General features: G+C 36.3%; 1 protein-coding gene across 2 annotated transcripts; it reads right to left on the bottom strand.

The window, feature by feature from the left end:
• Positions 1–439: 439 nt before the first annotated feature.
• Positions 440–20867, bottom strand: LOC128859712 (N-acetylgalactosaminyltransferase 6). Of its 2 annotated transcripts, none has more exons than XM_054096740.1 (4): positions 20346–20867; positions 3661–4247; positions 2823–3588; positions 440–2256 (listed from the first exon to the last, which is right to left on the bottom strand). In XM_054096740.1, the coding sequence occupies exons 2-4, from the start codon at positions 4140–4142 to the stop codon at positions 1594–1596; spliced, it is 1911 nt and encodes a 636-aa protein (XP_053952715.1). In that variant the 5' UTR covers positions 4143–4247; positions 20346–20867; the 3' UTR covers positions 440–1593. The 2 variants fall into 2 exon arrangements, with proteins under 2 accessions (XP_053952715.1, XP_053952716.1); XM_054096741.1 differs by having other exon boundaries at positions 20633–20867.
• Between the last annotated feature and the right edge of the window lie 1182 nt (positions 20868–22049).

Raw genomic sequence — 22049 nt, 5'->3', positions numbered from 1 at the left:
TGTGCTCTCACATTCCTCTTTCTTGTATATTATATTTCTTGTACATTCTCATACACGGTAAATCGCAAAAATTCGTGGCAACAATTCGATGTTCGGCGGTATTGTGTTTATGCTATGCCATGTGTTTATACTGTGATAAGTCAGGCCAGCTGGTACAATGGCTACATTTATCGTCATAGTTTTAACAGTTTTCAAAGAAGAAACTTGAAAGAAGAATTTCGTAACGAATTTTTTTTTTACTAAGGTCCGGCCACTATATTGTTCCATATTTCGATTAAAACGACCAACACGTACTTTTAAATCTACCAATAATGAAATTCTATTTGCAGTAAATACAAAAGAAACAATATATGTACATATGTATATAAATGAGAAACAAATCAAGAAAAAGTAATTTATTTGAATATGCGCGTGTCGTATAATTTACGCTCTGCGGCAATTGTTCAGCTATCAAAGAATAAACAAACACTTTTCTTCACACATTTACGCCTTAAGCTTAGAGGGAGAAAAGCGATTAGAAGTAATTGTGGTGAATTTTACGACAGCACTTCCGGCGAATTGCTCTCATTCATAAAAATCAATTGCAAATTGTCATAATTAAGGCATTTTCTCTTGTTTTTGTTAAAACTTTTAATATTGTTATTGTTTATGCAAAACTTGTTGAGTTTGTTTGCATTTCTGTGTACGGGCCTGTGAATATTATCAAAAAACTGCCAAAATTCATTTTGAGTTAGCTTTCCCCTTGAGTTAGCTTTCTTCCTTCGATTGCCGATACTTCCTGGTTCAGACATGAAAATAAAAATAAATAATTGGCCCGTTCACTTCCTTTAGGCGTATGGCCGAGCACTCCTCTTATTTGTGGTGGGTGTCTTGGTGTTATTCCACAAATGGAGGCACCTTCAGTTTTAAGCCGTCTCCGAAAGGAAAATGGTTTTTATGACGAACTTTTTCACGGCAGAAATACACTCGGAGGTTTGCCATTGCCTACCGAGGGGCGACCGCTATTAAAAAAAAAGGTTTTCTATTATTCCAACCTACGCACTCCCGAATAGTAGTCACGTATCAACCCATTCGACTATGGTGGCCGCCAACATTTTGCAAGCCAATTTGCAACTATTTCATATAAATCGTTTAGCCTTCTTAAAACCTTCTTAGCCACTTAAAACTGATTTGAAAATAACTGAACATAAATTTGAAAGCGCTAAAATTATTTTAATATAGTATCTTAGTTACTTAATAGTTTCTGATTTACTTGACCAGACCTACTTAAAAGGTTCTAAACCAGTGTAACGCCGTGCCATCTGAGTAAATAAAAAATATTCATACTCCCTAGGGTAAACGACTATGTATATACGTATAAGAATAACACTTATTATTACAAATTGTAGTATAATATTGGCTAAAAAATAGTTTTACTTAGTATACGAACATATGTATAAATACAAATAGTAGAAACATAGTAGGCTGGAAACTATCCATATCAAATATTTTCACTTAAACTATGACTGTTTTACACACGAAAAATTGAATGCTTCTGAATGTACATATATTTTATTTCTGGGTCCAAAAAAGGCAAGTTTAGATATTATTCGACTATAAGTTTGTTGGTTCCTGCTGATCAAACAGGTCTAACGCTGTATGATTTACATTACCAAAGTTCCATTTCATATATTCATTGTCAGAGTCGCATTGGTTAATGTAAAGAGCCCGTTTACTTGGCTGAGCCTCCAAGCAGCGATTACTGCCTTTTCCCGCAATGAGCCATTTATGATTGCGATCATAAAACCAAAATTGATTTCCTCCTTGACCGTGGCAATCCCAAAGCCACACGGGTGCATCCGGTGGCTGCTGTTGTACGTCTAAGCAATCCATTTTGCGTCGTAAACGCAAATCTTTCTGCCAACTCAAAGCCCAATTTTGATTTCTTTGCGGTTGTTTCAGATTCGGCGCACAGGGAAAGAGACCGATTTTTGAGTGTCGTGGCTTGTTTAATGTATCTATGCATAAAGTTGGTTCACCGTCGCTTTGTATGGCACCATATGCATAATCAGGTGGCTCTATTGGCGGATACTTCTTGGGCAGATCAAATGCCACATTTTCCATAAACCATTTAAAATTTTTACATTTAAGTTTTTCGCGTATAGCCTTTTGTTTACTCAAATCGCCTGGGTCAATACCCTCATACACTCCTTGTCCATGATCATATATATACTCTTTGTACTCGTCCATCCACACCTCAGCTACACGCTTGTAGTTCTAAATGTAATAAACAATACAAAAGAGTTTTTAAATTAAGTATATTAGCGATTAAATATCTAATCATCGAGCCAAAACTCTATCATTAAGTATACTCTTCTCTAAGTTTAACATTTCTGTATATACAATTCAAATACTTCATATTCAATAGATAATAGCAGCCCTACAAGGACGGCATCCACAAGCCGAGCGGTAGATATATGCATACATACCAATATCTCGCATACATCCGAGTTTGAAAAGTTTCTCCTTCAAATCATAGTATGATTCTTAATGCAAGCGGTAGATGCATTTAATGAAACCTTTCCGTGGCAGAAATGCACTCGTCACCTAGAGTCAAACGCAATTCGGAAAAAGGAATTATGTCCATTATTTCCGCAGCAGGGTTTGAACTCAGGGTATATTGCAGATATGACACACACTTTCGGCTAAAACACGTCCGTTATACGGTGGTAGTTATATACCTTACAAACAAATCCTTGGAAGGCAGCACCTAAATTTACTATGTCCCCAGATATATATTCTAGGATGTTTATACATTTTCCAAATACTCTTAAAAAGCTTACCTTATGTAGGTAATCTGTTTTTCGTGGGCTAGGTTTTGAATTGCGTGGACCTCTGTATATATGTCCAATTCGAGAGCAGGGAGCATCCAAAAGTTCACCACCACACATCCAAATCTTGAAACTCAGTTCGTATTGTTCACCACCCCAAATATCAAGCCCTTCATCGTAGCCACCCACCTCCCAGAAGAACTCACTTGATATAGCAAATAGTCCACCAGCCATAATGGGACTCCTAAATGGTTTAGTCTTATCTACCAAGTCTTCCGGCAATAAAGGCAAACGTTTATAATAGAATTCCCAATCGAAAGCACCACGTGCGCCCTCATCTTGTGCTCTGTACTCGAAATTACTATGATCAATTACGTCGATAAATGGGCAAACCGAAACTCGTTTATTTTGTGCTATTGGTTCCAATAATGGTGGCAGCCAATTGTAGTTTGCTTCAACGTGCGAGTCCAAAAATATTAGCACTTCGGCCGTGGCATGGCGCGCACCAGCCATTCTCGCTCCAATCAATCCCGTACGTTCTTTCAGACGGACAATTTGTACTTTAGGGAAGTTTTCGGCCACATACTGTTCAAGTTGTTGAAATAAGTCCTCGCGATCACTAAAATCATCCACTAATATTATTTCCTTTAGCAATTCAGGTGGCGAACGATTCACCAAGCTGTGCACGGAACGCATAAGTACACCCAAATGCTCGTTGTAGAATGGAATTACGATGCTGACTGAAGGCAATTTCGCTAGGTATTTCTTTTTTTGACATCTAGAGGATGGAATGGAAATATATTTAGTGTATTGGAGATACAAACTTAATTGATCAATAAACTTTACTCACCCTTTATAACGAATATCGGGAAGGGAACGGTTTACTGAAATTGAATCGGAAAGTAAAGCATTGAATCCATTTTCCAAAGACATTTTTTGCTCCAACTCCTTCTGTGACTCGTCATTTAGCTCAGCCCGTTTGCCTTGTTCGCCGAGCCCAACTCGTTTCTGGTCATGCTCCATAGCCAAATAATCATGCCAATCTTTCTTCAGATCACCTGATATTGACAATTTTCGGTACTCAGGTATCACATCTTTTTGTGACTCTCTCAGCTTTGGAGCTTCAACTTCGTGCTCTGCACCAGCGTCCAAATAATTATCCGACATCTTTTTGTGCGCGCGCAAATTTGCTGAATGTTTTGGCGTCAAAATGGGTAATTTATTTCGATAAGGACTCGATGATATCCAGCTTGTGAGTAAGAGAAACAAAATGAATGACAAAGTCAGCAACATTGCTGCTTTCAAAATCCATTTCAAATTTCGGCGACGCATTTTGGTTCAAACGCACACGTTGCAATTTTTCATCAAATGTTTGAACTTCTTTCTGAATAAGTGATCCAGACGCCAACGCAGCGAAAAAGCTGCTCACTGCCTCAACTGAAATAAGCAGCAAAAATTTTATTAAGATAGTGTATACATATGTACATATAATATAAGGCAACAACATACATTGGCATACATATGTGTACATGTGTATATGTACATAGATAAATAAAACTTCTATTTGATAACACAGTTGGTTTTGAAGTACAACCCTGTAGGGCAATAAACTGGTATGGAATTAGTTTAATTCTAGTGAATTTAGAGTATTATCATTTCGTGTTTCGTCCCCTTTTTATACATACACATCCATAAGCAACAGCGATAGAGCAGAGCATTGAAGTAACATGTAACATTCATAGGAGCAGTTCTTGGGTCAAACGAAATATTTTTTAAGTTTTAAACCTTTTCTTCCGACTCATCTAAGGGAAGATGTAGTAGTAATATATTTTTTTACTGTTTTATAAAAGTAGTGTTATAAAAGTACAAACGAATCGAAATAGATACAGAATATGTACATATGTTTACTAAAATGTTCAGAATGTTGGGAGGAGTCGATTTGTGGTGCCCACGTCTTTCCGTCCGTGCGCACGATAACCAAGCGTAAATTAATATATTCCAATTAAACTTGGTACACAGATTACTCTTTGTTAAGCTAGTTTGGTATTGAAAATAGGCGAAATTCCTTGATAACGAGTTGTTTATAAGTTTGTTTGATTCCAAAAATTAGCAGACAAATTTTTCTAAAATGTGCGGTGGTATACAGAGTTCGGTCTGCACTGAATTTAGCCTTTCTTTCTAATAAATCCTTTTTTGTATATAGAAAAAAATATGCAATACCTTTAGGAAAAAATTATCAAAAATCGACGAGCATTTTGATCCACTTCAAACTTGTACTAAAAATTTAATTGGCTATAAAACTGGGCTGAACTTATTAAACATTTTAAATTTTTATGAAAATTTTACCAATTTTTATCAATCTTGTATTAAGTTTCTAATTTGGATTAATAAGGTATTTATTCTAGAATGGTCATATTTACTATATTTTTATAAAAAAGAACATTTTAAATTAAATAATAAATAAATAGTCAAAATTTGTAAAAATGTATTTGCCGGCTGTACATATTTCGTCAAAACCAGAAGTGCTAGAATCTATTGTAGTCCCTTTATGTTGTTATGTTTATGTTTATTTAAAAGTGAGTTAAGAGTAATACGTTATTTTCACCGAGCTATTAACCACAACTGGGAGCATTGAAGTATGTACGTCGTAAAAAATTCTCTGTGTTTAAATCTTCTTTTTAATTGGCGCGATAACCACTTACGCGATTTTGGCCTGTCTTTATATGAAGATACTAGGTGGTAAGTTTTCGTCTTGTTTATTATATCACGGCAAAAATTAAAAAAATAAATCTTCTGTATACACATTTCGCCAAACAGAAAACTATTTACAAAACTTTTTATATACTATGGCATACTATTTTCTGTTAGGTCATATGTTAATAGCAGAACCGAATCAAATCAGTTTCAAAAATAGCGCATTCTGAACAAAACGAAAATCGCCCTAACTCACGTTAGCGCAGATGGAAACACAACCTTTAAACAGCTGAAGCTGATTTGTAATTTTATCGTAGGCGAAGTAGATAATCACCACGTAGTCACTGTATAAAGATTCTTGTGCATTTTTTCATTATCAAGGTACAGGGTGTTCTATCTGCACTTAACACATGACAACTCTGAATAACTTTGAGTTGCTTTTCGATTTGATTATTCTATAACGTCTATGCAGGGGCATTTCATCCTAAGCGGAGGAGGTAAATAATGGGACACTGAAAATCCTCGTATCGTGCATAAACAACCTCTCCATAATGTTAAAATCACTGTTTGGTGTGACGTGTACTCTACGAATATTATTATTTATTTATATTAATTACAATTAAAATCATAATATAATTAATTAAGCACTAGCTGCCAGGGCTATCGGCTTAGAATGTATATAAATTATAGGGAAGATTAAATTAATTTATGAATATGTATGTTTTTATATATATGTATATAATTGGCGCGTACACCCTTTTTGGGTGTTTGACCGAGCTCCTCCGCCTCTTCGGCACGGCGGCAGGTATATTTTTACAAACCTTAAATATTAGTTTAATATGTTTCTCTTGTGGGAATGTTAATAGTTCAAAGGGGTTGAGATTGGAAAAATAAATAGTTCTGAATTTTGCAACGAGGGGGGCAATATGGAGAGCACTGAGCAAGCACTGAGGCAAAATTTACATATTGGTTGAAGTTCCGGCAAACGATGAATTTGCTCAATATAATGTTTTCTCAACGCATGATAAATATGTGTGTATCGAGTCTTAATAAAAAAGTGATTTTAACTTTTTTTAAATAATTTTATTGTATGAAAGAGAAAAATGCAACACATATTATAGCTTATGGCTACTAGCACTAAGAATTGTTATATCGAGCTGCAATCTCATCAAAATGTTTTTTTTTGTTTCAACTCAAAAGATGAGCGGCAAACTATCTTAATGAAATATGGCCGCGTTGTTTATCTTATCTTCTGATAGTGCTTTTTAATTCTTTCAGTCGTTTTTTAATAATCGACATACAGTTAGTAACATAAATAAGTATACAGGAGCCTGATTTATGAATTGTTTGACGCTAACGCTTTCCTTAATATGTAATCAAAATATTTTACACATGGTAATTGTGTAAGCTTTCATATGCGCTTAATTTAGCTGTAAATTTTAGGTACCGTTATCCACGCTTTACTTTGTCTTTGATGCCAGCGAAATTTGTGTCCCAAAAGTTAGTATACACCAAACGATTTTCAGTTAGCATAACATTTATTTTTACGTATTGATTAAAAAAGTTAAAGCCATTAAAAGGAAATAATTAAAGTGAGTATAAAAATTTAGGGAAGTACGTTTTGTATTAATTTTTGCGACATTTTTAGTAATGGCACCAAGAGGAAAAGAGCTTTCTGGTGATTTAAAAAAGCTGATTATAAAATATCACAAGGACAATAAATCAATGCGAGAAATCGGTCGTTTGATAGATAGGAGTTTTGCTACAGCCCAAAAGATTGCGAATAAATATAAGAGTGCGGGAGGCACCACTAATAAAGAGCGTTGTGGGCGTCCGCCGCTCTTAAGTCCCAGAGAAAAAAGCTTAGTCGTACGGAAAATCAGGACAAACCCCAAAATAAGTGCCCCCAAATTGAAATCTGAAGTTGAAAATGAGACTGGAAAACAATTTAGCACCTAAACTATTCACCGGGTTTTGCATAGTGCTGGTTATCATGGGCGCAATGTTAGGAAAAAGCATTTTGTGAGTAGTGTCAATCGGAGTAAACGGATTTCATTCGAATAAGATCATAAAAAATATGACCAAACGTTTTGGAACCAAGTCATATTTTCTGATAAGTGTAAGTTCAGTATCTGTGGATCTGATGGCCGTGGAAAAGTTTGGAGAAAAGTTAACGCGGAATTGGATCCAAACAATATGAACGGCACTCTGAAGCATGGAGGGGGCTCTGTGATGGTTTGGGGATGTATGGTTGCGAACGGGGTTGGAAACTTGGCATTTATCGAAAATATTAGGGACCGATATGGTTACTTAAATATTTTGAAAAATATTTTAAAAGAAACGAAATTGGGCCTTGGAGGAACGTTTATCTTCCAGCAGGATAATGACCCCAAGCACACATCCAACATTGTACAAGAGTGGCTGTTAAACAATGTGCGAAAACAGCTGAAACACCGCCACAGTCCCCGGATACCAACGCAATCGAACATTTATAAAAACATTTAAAACGGCAAATACGTAAACATCCGATTAGAAATAAGGAACAACTGAAAAACGTCCTTCAAGGGGAATGGAATAAAATACCACCAGCTGTAACTGAAAACTTGGTGAAATCAATGCCATCACGACTTAAAGCAATTGTAAAGTCTTATGGTTATCCTACCAAATACTAGGATTTGATTTTAATTATGTTTTTGATTTCACAAACTAATAGGTAATATGATGAACTGTATACTTACTTTTGATACATGAATTTGTAAAAACTTTAATATAAAAAGCTATAATTTTGCTTCTTTTTAAAATTTTGTCATTATTTGGATTAAATATGATTTTGTTGTAACTTAGGTTGTTTGAAGAGATCAATTGGGGGAAAATTGAAAACGTGTCCGGTGTATACTTATTTCTGTTACTAACTGTAAATGCCTTTTGAATCCTCCGATTGTATTTCTGCCATGAAAAAGCTCTTCATAAAAATATTTACCATTTTGATAATAAAGTTTTATCATTTGAACGTGCTGTTCAATCGTGTAACTTGCCATGATGATTTGGCATAAGCAACTCAATAATAAACAAAAGATTTGACAGATGTCACCAAAACAAAATGGCTGCCACAGGGCGTCAAAATCGACCCGCGCCAATTGAAAACCCCTTTATTTGGCTGGAAAATCACAACCAGCCATTATTCGTGAGCTCAGTCACCTCAAAGTGAATAAAATGTTTGTGTATCGCCCTATAAAACGTTACAATGATACTGGTAGCATTGCAAAACGCTATGGGGGTGGGCCAAAAAAAAACCGCAACAACGCCAGAAATGGTTCGGAAAGTGAAGGCTCGACTTGAACGAAATCCACGTCGAAGTGGAAGAAAAATTGCCAAAGAACTGAAAATATTGCAAGACAGCAATCGACGCATATTAAAAAATGAGCTCAAGGTCAAGGCTTACAAGTTCCAAAAGCACACGATCTTTCACCCCAGCAAAAAAAGTTCGGTGCGAAAGAGCAAAGGAATTGTTGCGCTTGCACGAACGGGGCGAATTTCCTAACATTGTGTTTTCTGATGCAAAAAATTTCCCAATCGAGCAGTTCATAAACACTCAAAACGATCGTATTTACTTGACCGAACGCTCATACGAGAATTTGAGCCTACGTATGGCCACTCGAAGCAATTCCCCATCGCAAGTAATGGCTTGGCCCGCAGTGACCGCTGATGGACGCTCTCTAATCGTTTTTATCGAGCCTGGTGTCAAAGTGAATGAGATTTATTATCGGGAAAATGTTCTAGAAGCTGCTTTAGAGCCGTGGACACGCAAACGTTTCGGTTGTAGACCATGGACGTTCCGACAGCATTCGGCACCGTCTCATAAAGCTCGTGTGAACTAAGAATGGTTAAAAAATCTTGTTCCAAACTTCATTTCGTCCACGCAATGGCTTTCGAATTCGCCAGACGCAAATCCAATGGACTATTCCATCTGGTCCATTTTGGAGAGCAAGGTGAGGACTAACAAATATGCCAGTATGGATGCGCTGAAAAAAGCGATTATACGAGAATGGGTCAAAATACCTCAAGATCACATTCGTGCAGCATGCAACTCATTTTTTGACCATTTGAACAATTTTATCTTTGAAATCAATAAAAACTAATTTCACACAAAAAAGTTATGGTGTTTTGAATAGGTAACACTTCATATCGTTCACCCTGTATACAATTCTCGCTTACACCATTTGTTGTTGGTTGTTTGGCCAGAAAATATATTTGTCTTACAATGCTTCTTGCATGTAACATACGTTGGGAAATAGCTCTTATCGACAACGGAAAAAATAAAATTAACAGCGGAAAAAAACAATTAACGAAACTTTTTAAAATTGTTAAAATCGACGTGTTTTCTAAATAAGAAATCGCAAAATTGCAGTATTTCCTCTATTATTCCATAATCTAGAAAGATCAAACGGTTTCACGAGTATTGAGATGATGCTGCCAATTTTTATAATCTGTTTATATACATAGGTAATTAATCCCAAATTCCAGATGAAAGTTCCGTTTTAAAATTAATATGTATTTGCCTTGATGCCACTTGTAATGAAGGGCGATAATTTAAAAATAAAAACTAAGGTTTATGTCTGCATGTAAAGCACTCTTCAAAACATCACATACGCCAATCCTATTGGAGCACTACAAATTACAAGAAAGTCCTCCAAAACCGGTTGCTATTTAAGAAAAATGGAGGCTGTGCATGAACTGATTGATATTGGAATATCTTTATGTGGCATACCGTCAGATAGAGACATGCTTGGGCATTTGCTCTATTCGTTTACCTTCTTCCCATAAAAAATAATTTACCTATAAATTACCAGCGACTTTGCCTATACATTTCCTTAAGGGGGGGAAGCTGGTCTAGAGCGCAAAAAATGGGCATATTTTATGAATTTATTTTGACTCAACAAAGGAATCAATCGAAAATCTGTGAAATAGGTTTAATAATATAGCTTTCATGGTACAAATACAAAATTTTTCGTCTGAATTAATTTCAAAATGGCCGCTGTCCAGCAGTTCTCCTAAGGCGCCTTTTTTTCTAGTGGGTCCATTGCCGAAGACGTAAACTCCTTAATTTTTGTCCTGGATCAAAAAATAAAATTTTTTTAGTTTCTATATAACAACAGAAAGAGACGTACGTAGGATTTTTTCGATATTTTGTTTTTTCGCGAAATGGTGCACGTTTGAACAAAAAGTTACAATTTTCACTATAAAGAACGACATAAAATTGTTAATTAAAAAAAAAACTATGTAATATAAATAAAAAATCCTACGTACGTCTCCGGAGAAAGGTATTTCGAATGTATTGTCAAAATTTCGTAAGAATCGGTAAAGATTTGTTCGAGTTATGTCTTCGGCCAGTTTAAAAAAAGTGATTTCGAGAAAAACGCGTTTAAAGTTGTAAGTAGCGTTCGGGGCATACCTGCGAGGCACTGCCGTCGAATGAAAAATTTGGGCATTTAGACATTTTTGCTGGCATCCCTCATTTGGTATATTATTTCTAAGACCCTAAAGCACCTTTTAAGACAAAAAAAAATTTTTCGATTTTTTCAAAATTCTAGACCAGCTTCCCCCCTTAATTCAATTTTTTGTTTCGACTGCAGTCGGCAAAATTAGTCCTTTTCGGTTATAGTTTCGACTATAAAAATATACAATTGCCAAAAATCACTATTTTAAAAACTTCGTATCGAAAGGTCCTTAAGAAGACACAATTATTTTTCGTTTTGCATTTTTGTTTTTGTTAGAGTAGCGGTCCTGCCCATGCAGGCGTCCTACTAAATATCTAACAATTGTCTCAAGAAACGTGCTATTTAGAAGATATGGAACCATAAGAAAAGTGGTATTATAACTATGAGTTAGATTGGCGGGTTTGCGCAAACGAGGTTACTATCGTGCGTATATTTTTTACAATGACCCAACAGGATACCTGTGAACAATTTCAGTTTATTCTTTTGGAAATTTACGAGATGTTTAAACCTTTTAGGTTTTACATCTACACCAAATAGATTACGCATACTTCAGTTTAAAGATGATCGAAGATTTTGGTACCAATGCCTTCCGACGTTTGTGTGCCATCTTTATAGAAGTGCTAGGTGTTCTCCTATATATGTCTCTCAAGAGTGGAAGTACAAAAGGTAGACTTATTTTAGAGCTAGATGATATCATCTCTTAGGACTCAAGCCAACGGCAGCTGCATGCTAATTACAAGCACACGTCTCTCTTTTAAAACCTTTACCCTTATACGTACATCAATAAACATATTAAACTAAGTAGAGCTGAAAAACTATAGTTAGTGGTTCCATTCGATGTTTCGAAAAAAAAATCGATACTATCCTTTAAATTGATTAAAAACAAAAGAATTCACATGAAGGCTAAACATAAGGCGCCTTCGATTCGCCCTGTGTTAGCACTGGAAAAGAGCTGCCACAAATTACATTTGCTTGGAAGCTCTTAAGGGGTTAGGGGTAGTCAGAGGCCCGAAAAAATTATGATGTTCAATAATTTTTTTTTGCTTGTCAATTGCTTTATTTTACAAAAATTTAAACATAGCATTAATCATGTTTCGATTTGACTTCAGCAAAATTTCAAAAAAAAAAGTTAATAATTGTAAAAGTTATCGTTGTTGGTGTGGAGCCCGTTTCTCCAGAAGTCTCTTGCGGTGATCATCACAAGTCCTTGGAGATTCATCTAAAATCAATCGGACAAGCGAAATTAGTTTCATTAATAAACATTCTTGTGCCTGATCGAAGCTTTCTTTTCAAAATTAACAATATGGCGGCATTCGTAAAACCGCGTTGGCACAGGTTATAAGTAATTTTTTTCATTTGTCATCGTACAGCCTTAATAAATACAAAACACGAAATCCACCCTGGTATTTGGTATTTCTGCACAGATTTTATATGTCACGCTAAAGAGGCTACTTCCACGTAGTTGGTACAATTGGCCTTGTCTTCTTTCTTATTTATTAATTCAATTACAGGCACAGACATTTAATATTTGTTTGAATAATAACCGTGCCTTGTTTTTGCTACCGAAGTTTCGCGATTTAACGACGTTCATGTTCATCATGCTTTACTTCGTAATTTTAAAATTTAAAATTAAAATTTTAATTTAATTGCTGTATGTTCAAATGAGTAAGTACATTTTCCATAATTGTTCGGCACGATTCTGATTTTTCTGAGCAAAACTTTAGAAATGGTTATTTGGGTTTCAGTTACCATAGAAAAACACTAATGTACAACATTTCCGGACGTATGAAAAAGGATACATGAATTTGTTGCACGAACCCTTGATTTATTTTATGGAGGAACTGACAGGCACTAGCACCATATTTCAAAAAGATAAAGTCATACATGAGGTACGTGCTATCCGAAATTGTCTTCAGGAAAAACAAATTCAAGTAATAGAGTGGACAATCCCCAAACTTAAAACCGGTCGAGGGCAACCTTTCTCTTCGAGCATACGCTAGGAAGTTGAACAGGTGGGAGTTGTAGCCTCAAAGATTCCATATTCTTAGATGAGATCACTTCTCATAGACTTTGCACAGTAAACATACTTTTAAACTGTCGTCTAACTCCATAAAATCAAAACTTCTACACTGTTACCTTCGCCAAGTAGATTCTAAATTTATTCCAGTTAGTATTCCTGCAGTCTAAAAGCTTGGATTCTACTGCTTTTAATTGAAAACGAATAGGTATTAAATTTTTTTATATACTGTGGAATTAAATCTTATATAATTTTATGTACAAATACACTATGCGACAAAATCAAACTTGTTAATAAATAATGCTTGGTTAATGGCCCTTTCCGAGTTAAGCTCAAATAAGAAAGATTTCCTTAACTGAATCCAGGCATACTACTTATAGCTTACCGAAGTTTTTCAAAAATATTATTAATACGAGGAATTAATTCTAAGGTTTGTTTTTTGTTGCTCTACGTTAGGCGGCTCTGTGAACTGAATTTTTGTTTTTAAATTAATATCGAGTGTTTTTTAAGAGCCTGAGAGCTTAAAATGATAATACAAAAAATAAATATTGTTGGGATTGATTATTTTTTTACTATAATCTGGTAGATAACTTCATGACATTTTTTGATATCCGGCATACTATAATATATATACACCGCGGTTATGAGTTACATGGTCTATTCGATCAGTCCAATAAATCGATGGTTAAGCGCGCTGTATGGCAAGTAGCGTCTTGTTGAAATCAAATATTGTCGATGTTTAACTGATTAATTTTTGGAAACAAAAATTCGGTCAGCAAGGCCCCATTTAGAAAGAAATAAGGACCGATGATATCGCCAATGCTCTGTGAACTTCCCGAATAGATTTTTTTTTCTAAGTAAATTTCAACAATTTGGAAGCGTTGTTCTGACGTTAAACGATTATGATGGCTTGCCAAGCCCCAATGTACAGAAATGTCAATACAATCTCGATATCGATAGTTCTCATCTTATCTTATCTTTTAACTATATGTTAAGACTTAGTATTAGTAAAAATATTTATTTGGAAAGGAGCTACAGCTGATCTCCCGGAGCTCCTCTCAAAAAAGAGGTTTTGCGGTGACCACTATAACTCTGAACTGGATCCTCTGAATTTAAAAAATCAAACAGATCTTGTTAAAGGCGGTTTCTCAAAAAAAATCGATTTTTGACCAAAATTTCGGCCTTAAATTATTTATAAAAAAATATTTATCGGTGATAAAAAATCTTCGATTCATTACAAAAAAATTCATTTAAGAATCTCGTGTTAAAATTTGAGACTAATCGGTTTAGAAGTTTTCAAGTAATGTTGGTCACCGACTTTGAAAATACCATTTTGAGAAAAACGCGTTTAAAGTTTGAAAAGCACTTTCAAGCTCTCCGAAACGCCTTTTGAAATTCGCGTGTAACTTCGAAAATATTCCACGGACTGATATACTATTTTCTGTGTATATTCTAAAATATACATAAAGAAAATAAAAACAAAATCGATTTTTTGAAAATTCTAACCCTTAAAATGGTAGCAATTTTAGGAAATTAACAAAATTATTATTTTTCCACCACTGCAAACTACGATTGCTCTAATAACACTGATTTCCGTATTTGCATGTTTGACCACTCCATTCTCCAGTACCTCAGGAGAAAAGCAAAACAGTAAATGTTTAATTCATAACTCAAACGTATGTCAAAGAAAATGATATTTTTATGATGGTTCTTTTGAAACGATCCCTTTTTTAATTTTAATTTTGATTTGTTAATTTAAATATTTATTTTAAAAAATTATAAAATTGGCATACAGTGTAATCTAGCGTAAAGCTAATAAGAAACAAACGTCAGAAATTATTTCATCTTACCATTTACATATTTGAGCATTTTCTGAGAATATTTCCTTAAAAGCTTAATTAAGCAATTACGGATATCTTCCTTATTTGAACTAAACTTGCAAAAAATCTATTAAGCTTATATTATTGACACCTAGAATTATCGCTTCGATTTGGTTTCGCTCAATACCGACTTCAACCGTGTGTTTTACTATGTTATGAGTTTCCATGCTTCCACTTTTTATAAATTTTATATAATAAGAGTGATATTCTTAATTTCAATGAAAACCATTTCTTTACCAAAAACGCCATAAATAATAGTAAATATTTTGTCATCCGCTTACAGTTTCTGTCTCACTATATATATGTAAATAACTTACATACATATGTATGTACTTGCATGCGAGCATACATACATATATCCATACATATGTATATTGATGATATGCTTGGTAACTTTAGATCCCCCATGGTAAGAAAAAATTCTTCATGAAAAGATTATTTACGCGTTCTTCTTACTCATTTTCCGGTTTGATAATTGTTTGCATTGGTATGAGCATAGTTGCCAACTTGGTGCCTTAAGCACAAGATTTAGAGCTCTTTAAATATTAAAAAAGTGAAATTTGAACTAAATTGATATATTAAAGTCATGGGTAGAAAATTTTTGGTTGAAGTTAAGACATACAGTCACAGTGGTATCACAACGGATGATGAAACAACAACGTTGACAGATCGTACAATTGTATTACGGAAATCGACGCTCTGTAAAAAGTGTTCGTCGCGCGCTCAAACCAACTTATGGCGATCAGCGATGAGTCCTATTTTTGGCTTAATGGCTACGTCAATAAACAAAATTGCCGTATTTGGGCTGAAGAGCAACCCGAAACCATTCAAGAACAGTCATTTTATCCATTGAAAATAACCGTTTGGTGCGGCATATGCGCTGGAGTAATTAGCGGCACATATTTCGCTTCATGATAAACGATTTATTGATGCCGGAAATTGGAACCCGTGATCTCCACAACATTTGGTTCCAACAAGACGGCACCATACAGCCCGTGAAACAATGGATTTACTGCGTCGTCGTTTTGGTGAGCACTTTATCCCTCGTCTCGGACTGGTGAGTTGGCCACCAAGATCATGTGATATCACCCCTTTATATTTTTATTTGTGGGAGTATGTAAAGTTTAAATGCTTTGTGAATAAACCAGCTTCGATTGGGGAGCTAAAGATATTCACGAGATACCGACCGAAGTCCTCCAGCGAGTCATTCAAAATTGGTGTTTACAGATGGCCAAATTACGGCGCAGTTGCGGCCAATATTTGAAAGGGCCAACATCTTTAAAAACGAAATGTCATAATGTGCCATATGTATATATAATTGGAGCGTATACCCTTTTTGGGTGTTTGGCCGTGCTCCTGCTCCTCTTTGTGGCGAGCGTCTTAATGTTCTTCCACAAATGGAGAGACCTGCACTTTCAGTCCGGCTCCGAACGGCAGATATTTTTTATGAGGAATTTTTTCGTGACAGAAATAGAAAAAATAGCTGTTGGAAAAAACTTTTTCTTCATTTTGGTCTTTCACCGAGAAACGAACCTACATTCTCTTCTACGCTCTACGCTCGTTCCGAATGGTAACCACGCACCAACCCATTCTACTACGGCGGTTTAGTAAAAACCTATTACTAAACAATAAAAATGATTTATGACTTAAAAGCGGCCGCCGTAGCCGAATGGGTTGGTGCGTGATTACCATTCGGAATTCACCGAGAGGTCGTTAGTTCGAATCTCGGTGAAGGCAAAATTAATAAAAACATTTTTCTAATAGCGGTCGCCCCTCGGCAGGCAATGGCAAACCTCCGAGTGTATTTCTGCCATGAAAAAGCTCCTCATAAAAATATCTGCCGTTCGGAGTCGGCTTGAAACTGTAGGTCCCTCCATTTGTGGAACAACATCAAGACGCACACCACAAATAGGAGGAGGAGCTCGGCCAAACACCTAACAGAAGTGTACGCGCCAATTATTTATTTATTTTTTTTTTTTTAAAAGCATATGTAGATTTTTATTGAGTCCCATTGCTGCAATGAACATTCATGGGTTAAAGCAATGTAAATCAATGCGCAACCACATGATGTGTTTTCGCTATAGCAGCTGATTTATTTTATTCTTTTCTTGCGATTTGCTAGTTGGAATGTCAAAGTGCCCTGCTTCTTTGTCTTATTTGCTTGTTTACGTTCCCATTGAATTTTTGACAAAAGCAAAAGCATGTAAACACCAAGGCGAATAGAATAGAATACGGAAGGTGGCGTCATCCCAAAAACCGATACTTTTTTTGCGATTTGGACAATTGTGACATCAGGCACCATAATAAAACAAAACAAACAAAAATAGGAGAAATTACATGTTTGTAAACGTTCAGTGGATGGCTTGTTAATATTATGATTTATGGCATTCGTGCCACGATATGCCACGAATTACAAAAATACCTCCAAATGCAGTTTTTCGGCGTTTGTATGCCGATGACGGCAGGCAGAAATCCTCTGAGCTAATCCTCTGCGTGGATGCTGGCCGGGCATAGAGCATCACAGCTTACAGTGCAGGACGGTGGAGCTGGCACAAAGAATATTGCTAATCAAGTTCCTGGCGGTTAGAAATAAAACGATAAGGGTAAAGATGCTGCTATAAAACCAACATGGAGGACAAAAACGAAGAGATGAAGGAAGGGATAAGCTTACAAGCTGTGTCGCCAGCAGCCACACCTCTTCTGTAACGGGGGCAGGTTACAGCGGTTCTACCAATACTGCCAAGCCTAAACCTAAATCCCCTCTGCGACGCGATGGTGCCTTAGCCCTTGAAGACTTGGACCATCAAAAGAGGGGTTAAAAACGAAATCGCGATACAAGGCTGCGATCAAAATCTGCAACCGACTTAGAGGTAGGTCTAACCTTAAGGAAGAAGAGGAGCGGCGGCGAAAAGCCGACAACGTCTAAAGCAGCGGCGTCTGCCAGCGAGATTACCAACGACATCTGATCGTGGTGCTCGTTGACCGTAGTAATCAGACAGATAGCGCAGAAACGTAATTGAAAGGAAGTTGCTAGAAGGCTTCTTTACCAAGATGGATGTCGATCTGAATGCACCTAAGCCTGCTTTTGACGAAGGAAGGATATTCTTTACGAGCTTTGAGAAGATGTCGTGGGGAATAGGCAGCATATTTCTACACCTCAAAAAGCGCCACACTGCTGACGATAACCAAAAATGTGGAATAGGGTTGATAAACATCCACAAATCTAAACTAGTGGAACCATGGATAGACTCGGGAAACATATTTTCCGAGTGCAGTAAACAGAGTAAGATCAGTGATACTATTTAATAAAAGTATAAGTTCCAATTTTAACTCTAATCTCCCAACAAATACCACTTACCACACGAAAATGGCGCACCGACAAGCGATCTTCAAAGGCTGGCGAGGACAGCTGGCGAGAAGAGGCAGGAGCTGGTGGTGCAAACTCGCATCACACGATCTGGGGGAGCACGTACACGAACTCCAAAGGTGAGTCCCTATTTAACTTTATATTACAAAGTAGCTTTGTTATAGTGAATAAGGGTAAGGACCCTAGAGAAGATTTGGGGGTAGAGAATTGGAAGGTGCTTAGTACAACATCATACCATCATTCGAACCATAGGTACATTAGATTGAACATTACGTTCTCTTACAAGAAAAAAGGCACACTATTAAGGAATCCTAGGAAAACTAACTGGCATCTTTACGGTACACAAAGTGCCTTGGGGTAGTACTAGACAGCAAGCTACTATGGAACCAAAATGAGAAACCAACTTAAAGGTTTAATTTTACATATAGATATCGCCAGGTAGCCATTAAAGCAGTGACATCGTTTAGTATAACGTCCAGGATCGTTCTTCACAGCAGGGAGGCAGTAAAAGGTTGGCAACGAATTGCAAGCTACATTTCCATTGGGCTTCAAGCCAAAAGATCATTGTAGGTTGGCAACGAATTGTAAGCTACATTTCTATTGGGCTCCAAGCCAAAAGGTCATTGTAGGAAACGAAATAGTTGACAATAAACGAAAAACGTCAGAAAACGGGGTCTCTCTATCACCCAATCTTGTTAACAAAATACCAAAGTAAATACGAACATTAAACAATGAACTAAACGAAAACATGATAAAAAAATTCAGGACGAAATGGGAGAGCCTGTGCACTTTCGGGAATGCAAAGATTATGTGTAAACAAGACAATCACAGTCGTATTCTATTTATACTATCACTAACTCGAAGAGATTGTATGACTATAATAGGCATCTCTTTTGCGGATTTGCTGCGTTATTCAAAACACGCTTAAAATATCTGCCGTCATCACAATTTGACAGCTTGGAAGACGTGTAAACTGCGGGGTGGAAATGTCTTCTTAAATTCGCAATAGAAACAGTCACCATGTGTGAGGACTATTTCAGAACGCATAATTAATAACCTACATCTGGTATCGCTATTAACCGAACCGGTCTATGAGTGACTGCAAGTCAACCAGGTCAACCTAACCCAACATATGCGGATGAGGCCGTGGCAAGTAAGTGTGTGTGTGTCAGATAACTTCTTGTATTTGGTAGTTGTTGTTAACAGCATAGGTAGCCCTGTCAGTGTAGGCATATCATCGTTCGTCTTCGTCTAGCTCATCTAAGGGTAGGCCCAGGAAACATGCTGTTTCCGTAGGTTGGGTCCAAAGGGAGAGGGGGGGTTAGATGAGTCGGTTTAAGGGGGCATGTGAAGAGGTGGTTAGTGTCGTGCGGGGTACCTTCGCATGCTGGACATGTGTTTGGTATGTCGGGGTCGATTCTGGATATGAAGGAGTTTAACCTGCTACAGTATCCAGAACGTAGTTGTGCCAGTGTATTTGGTAGTTGTTGTTGTCGTTGTTGTTATTATTATTGCTGGTTCAGTATACTTAACCATGTCAGTGTAGTGTAGATTACCGGTCGTCTTCGTCAGCTCATCTAACGGTAAGCCCAGGAAACTTGCTGTTTAGACAGGTTGGGTCCAGAGGGAGAGGATTGTTAGATGAGTGGGTTTGACGGGACATGTGAAAAGGTTGTTCATGTTGTGCGGGATGCATTCCCACGGCAGCCGGTTCTACGTTATCGGAATAACTCTTCGTTTTTCCCAACCAAGGGCTGCTACCCCAGTAAACTAGCTTTGTCTAGTACCCCGCTATTGCTTTCGCCTCCTTTCCTTTTCCCAAACAAGTAATTCCCCTTCCTTTTGTTTGTTTATTATTCACATAAATTATTGTGACGTCGCAGCGACGATTCGGAAGACGCAATCTTCTATTCTATCACTCTTGTTAACACACCAGCTTTTAGCAGAAAGCGTTTCCGTACTTTTTGGTGTTACTCCCTCAGTCGGAACGAACTTTTAGTACGCTTTTGATGCTGAAGGTACATATAAAATATATACATACATATGTATAAAAGTAGCAATGTTTAAATTAAATCTTACCTAAGTCTATATACACCTTCTCCTCCAACTACAATTATTCATTAATATTTATAATCAAATATACACGTAAAAGTTATTAAGCGAATAAATGCATTATAAGTCTTAAAATATATATGCATATGTTTCCTCCAAGTGGTTGTCGGCAAAAAAATTGTGCCTTCACTATAAAATAATGGGTGGTTTTTGTACGATACGCCATTCGCTTTTTTAGGAAAAGTTATAGATTTTTTCAATGAATCTCACAGAATATATGGGCTTAAAGATACTTTCAATAAAATTAACCTTACACTATTCACAACATGTTTTTAAGTTATTTGTTCGAATATGTTGAGCACTATCTTCACAAATTTTTATACATTAAGTGCACTTGATACATATCTTTTTATCATTATTATATCTTCTTAAGAAGCATACATGTTTCAGACACTTCATATTTATACGTAAAATTAATTAAAATATAAATTGCATCTAAAAATTACACTATACATTTAGCGTACCAGCCGAATTAACAATAGCTGAAAACTGACAGAAGGAGTGTGCTGCCAGACGAAGACAAAACAAATTAAATGCGAATAAAAACAAAGCAATATAGCAAGGCGAATTGAGTATCTACGGTGGCGGCATTGAAAAACATGTTTGCAAGGCGAATTTATAATAAATACATATATGTATTCAAGGTGGATTTATTATAGATGATAGCATTCACCCAGCTGAATTTTTTGCCGTAGGTATGGCCCAAGGCGAATTTATTACAGGTGACAGCAAACACATATAAGTAAAACCCTACATGTATTTGTTGTTGCGTTTGGTGCAAGCATCATGTCAAAATCAGCAAGCAAATGTAAACATACGAATGTAACATACCAATACATACAAACAAAGCATATAATTTTGACGTAAGCCATACCTACGGCGAAAAATTCAGCTGGGTGAATGCTGTCACCTTATTAAATCCACCTTGGTATGGCCCATGATTCAATTATTCAAGGTTAAGTAAAGTTTGACAACTGATTTCAGATGCTACTTAATCCATTGATGCAATTTGGAAGCAAGGGAAAAAAGGGCATAAGTTTATCCCCTTTCTGAAAATGTAGTAAAAAATTGAAAAAGGTCCTTGTAAGCCATAGAATAATTTTATGTTATTTTATAAGTGGTACTTAATTATTTATATTTTTAACTTAACTATTCTCATGGATTTGTGTCATATATAGGGTCCGCCATTTAACTTTACGGAATTAAAAATGCTATAAAAAAAAACTACTCAACATTTTTCCTAACTGTTTTTTTTATTTTTAAGTACAATCCTTCCGGTTAAGGATGGAACACAACTTCATTCATATGGCTGCCTCGGCTAGCCATGCACCATCCCATACGATCGGTCCAATTTTTCAACATATTTTCGATTGTATGCGGCTGTATTTCAGCTATGACATCGCGTATATTGGTCTTGAGTGCATCAATTGTTGCTGGTTTGTTGGCATAACACTGGTCTTTGACGGCACCCCAAACATAATAATCCAACGGCGTCAAATCGCAGCTCCGAGGCGGCCAAACGATATCAGAATTTCTTCTTCCCATTGCCGTACGTAATTTTCGTACACATTCTGAAACATTACCATGATTTTCAAGGTAATGTCGCAATATTTCCCAGCGTTCTTTGAGCGTATACACAACCATTTTCATTCAGCGGAAAAATAAAACTAA

Source organism: Anastrepha ludens, chromosome 4 (assembly GCF_028408465.1).
Source record: "Anastrepha ludens isolate Willacy chromosome 4, idAnaLude1.1, whole genome shotgun sequence".
NCBI classification, from domain to species: domain Eukaryota; kingdom Metazoa; phylum Arthropoda; class Insecta; order Diptera; family Tephritidae; genus Anastrepha; species Anastrepha ludens.
This window is presented reverse-complemented; position numbering and strand designations above follow the sequence as displayed.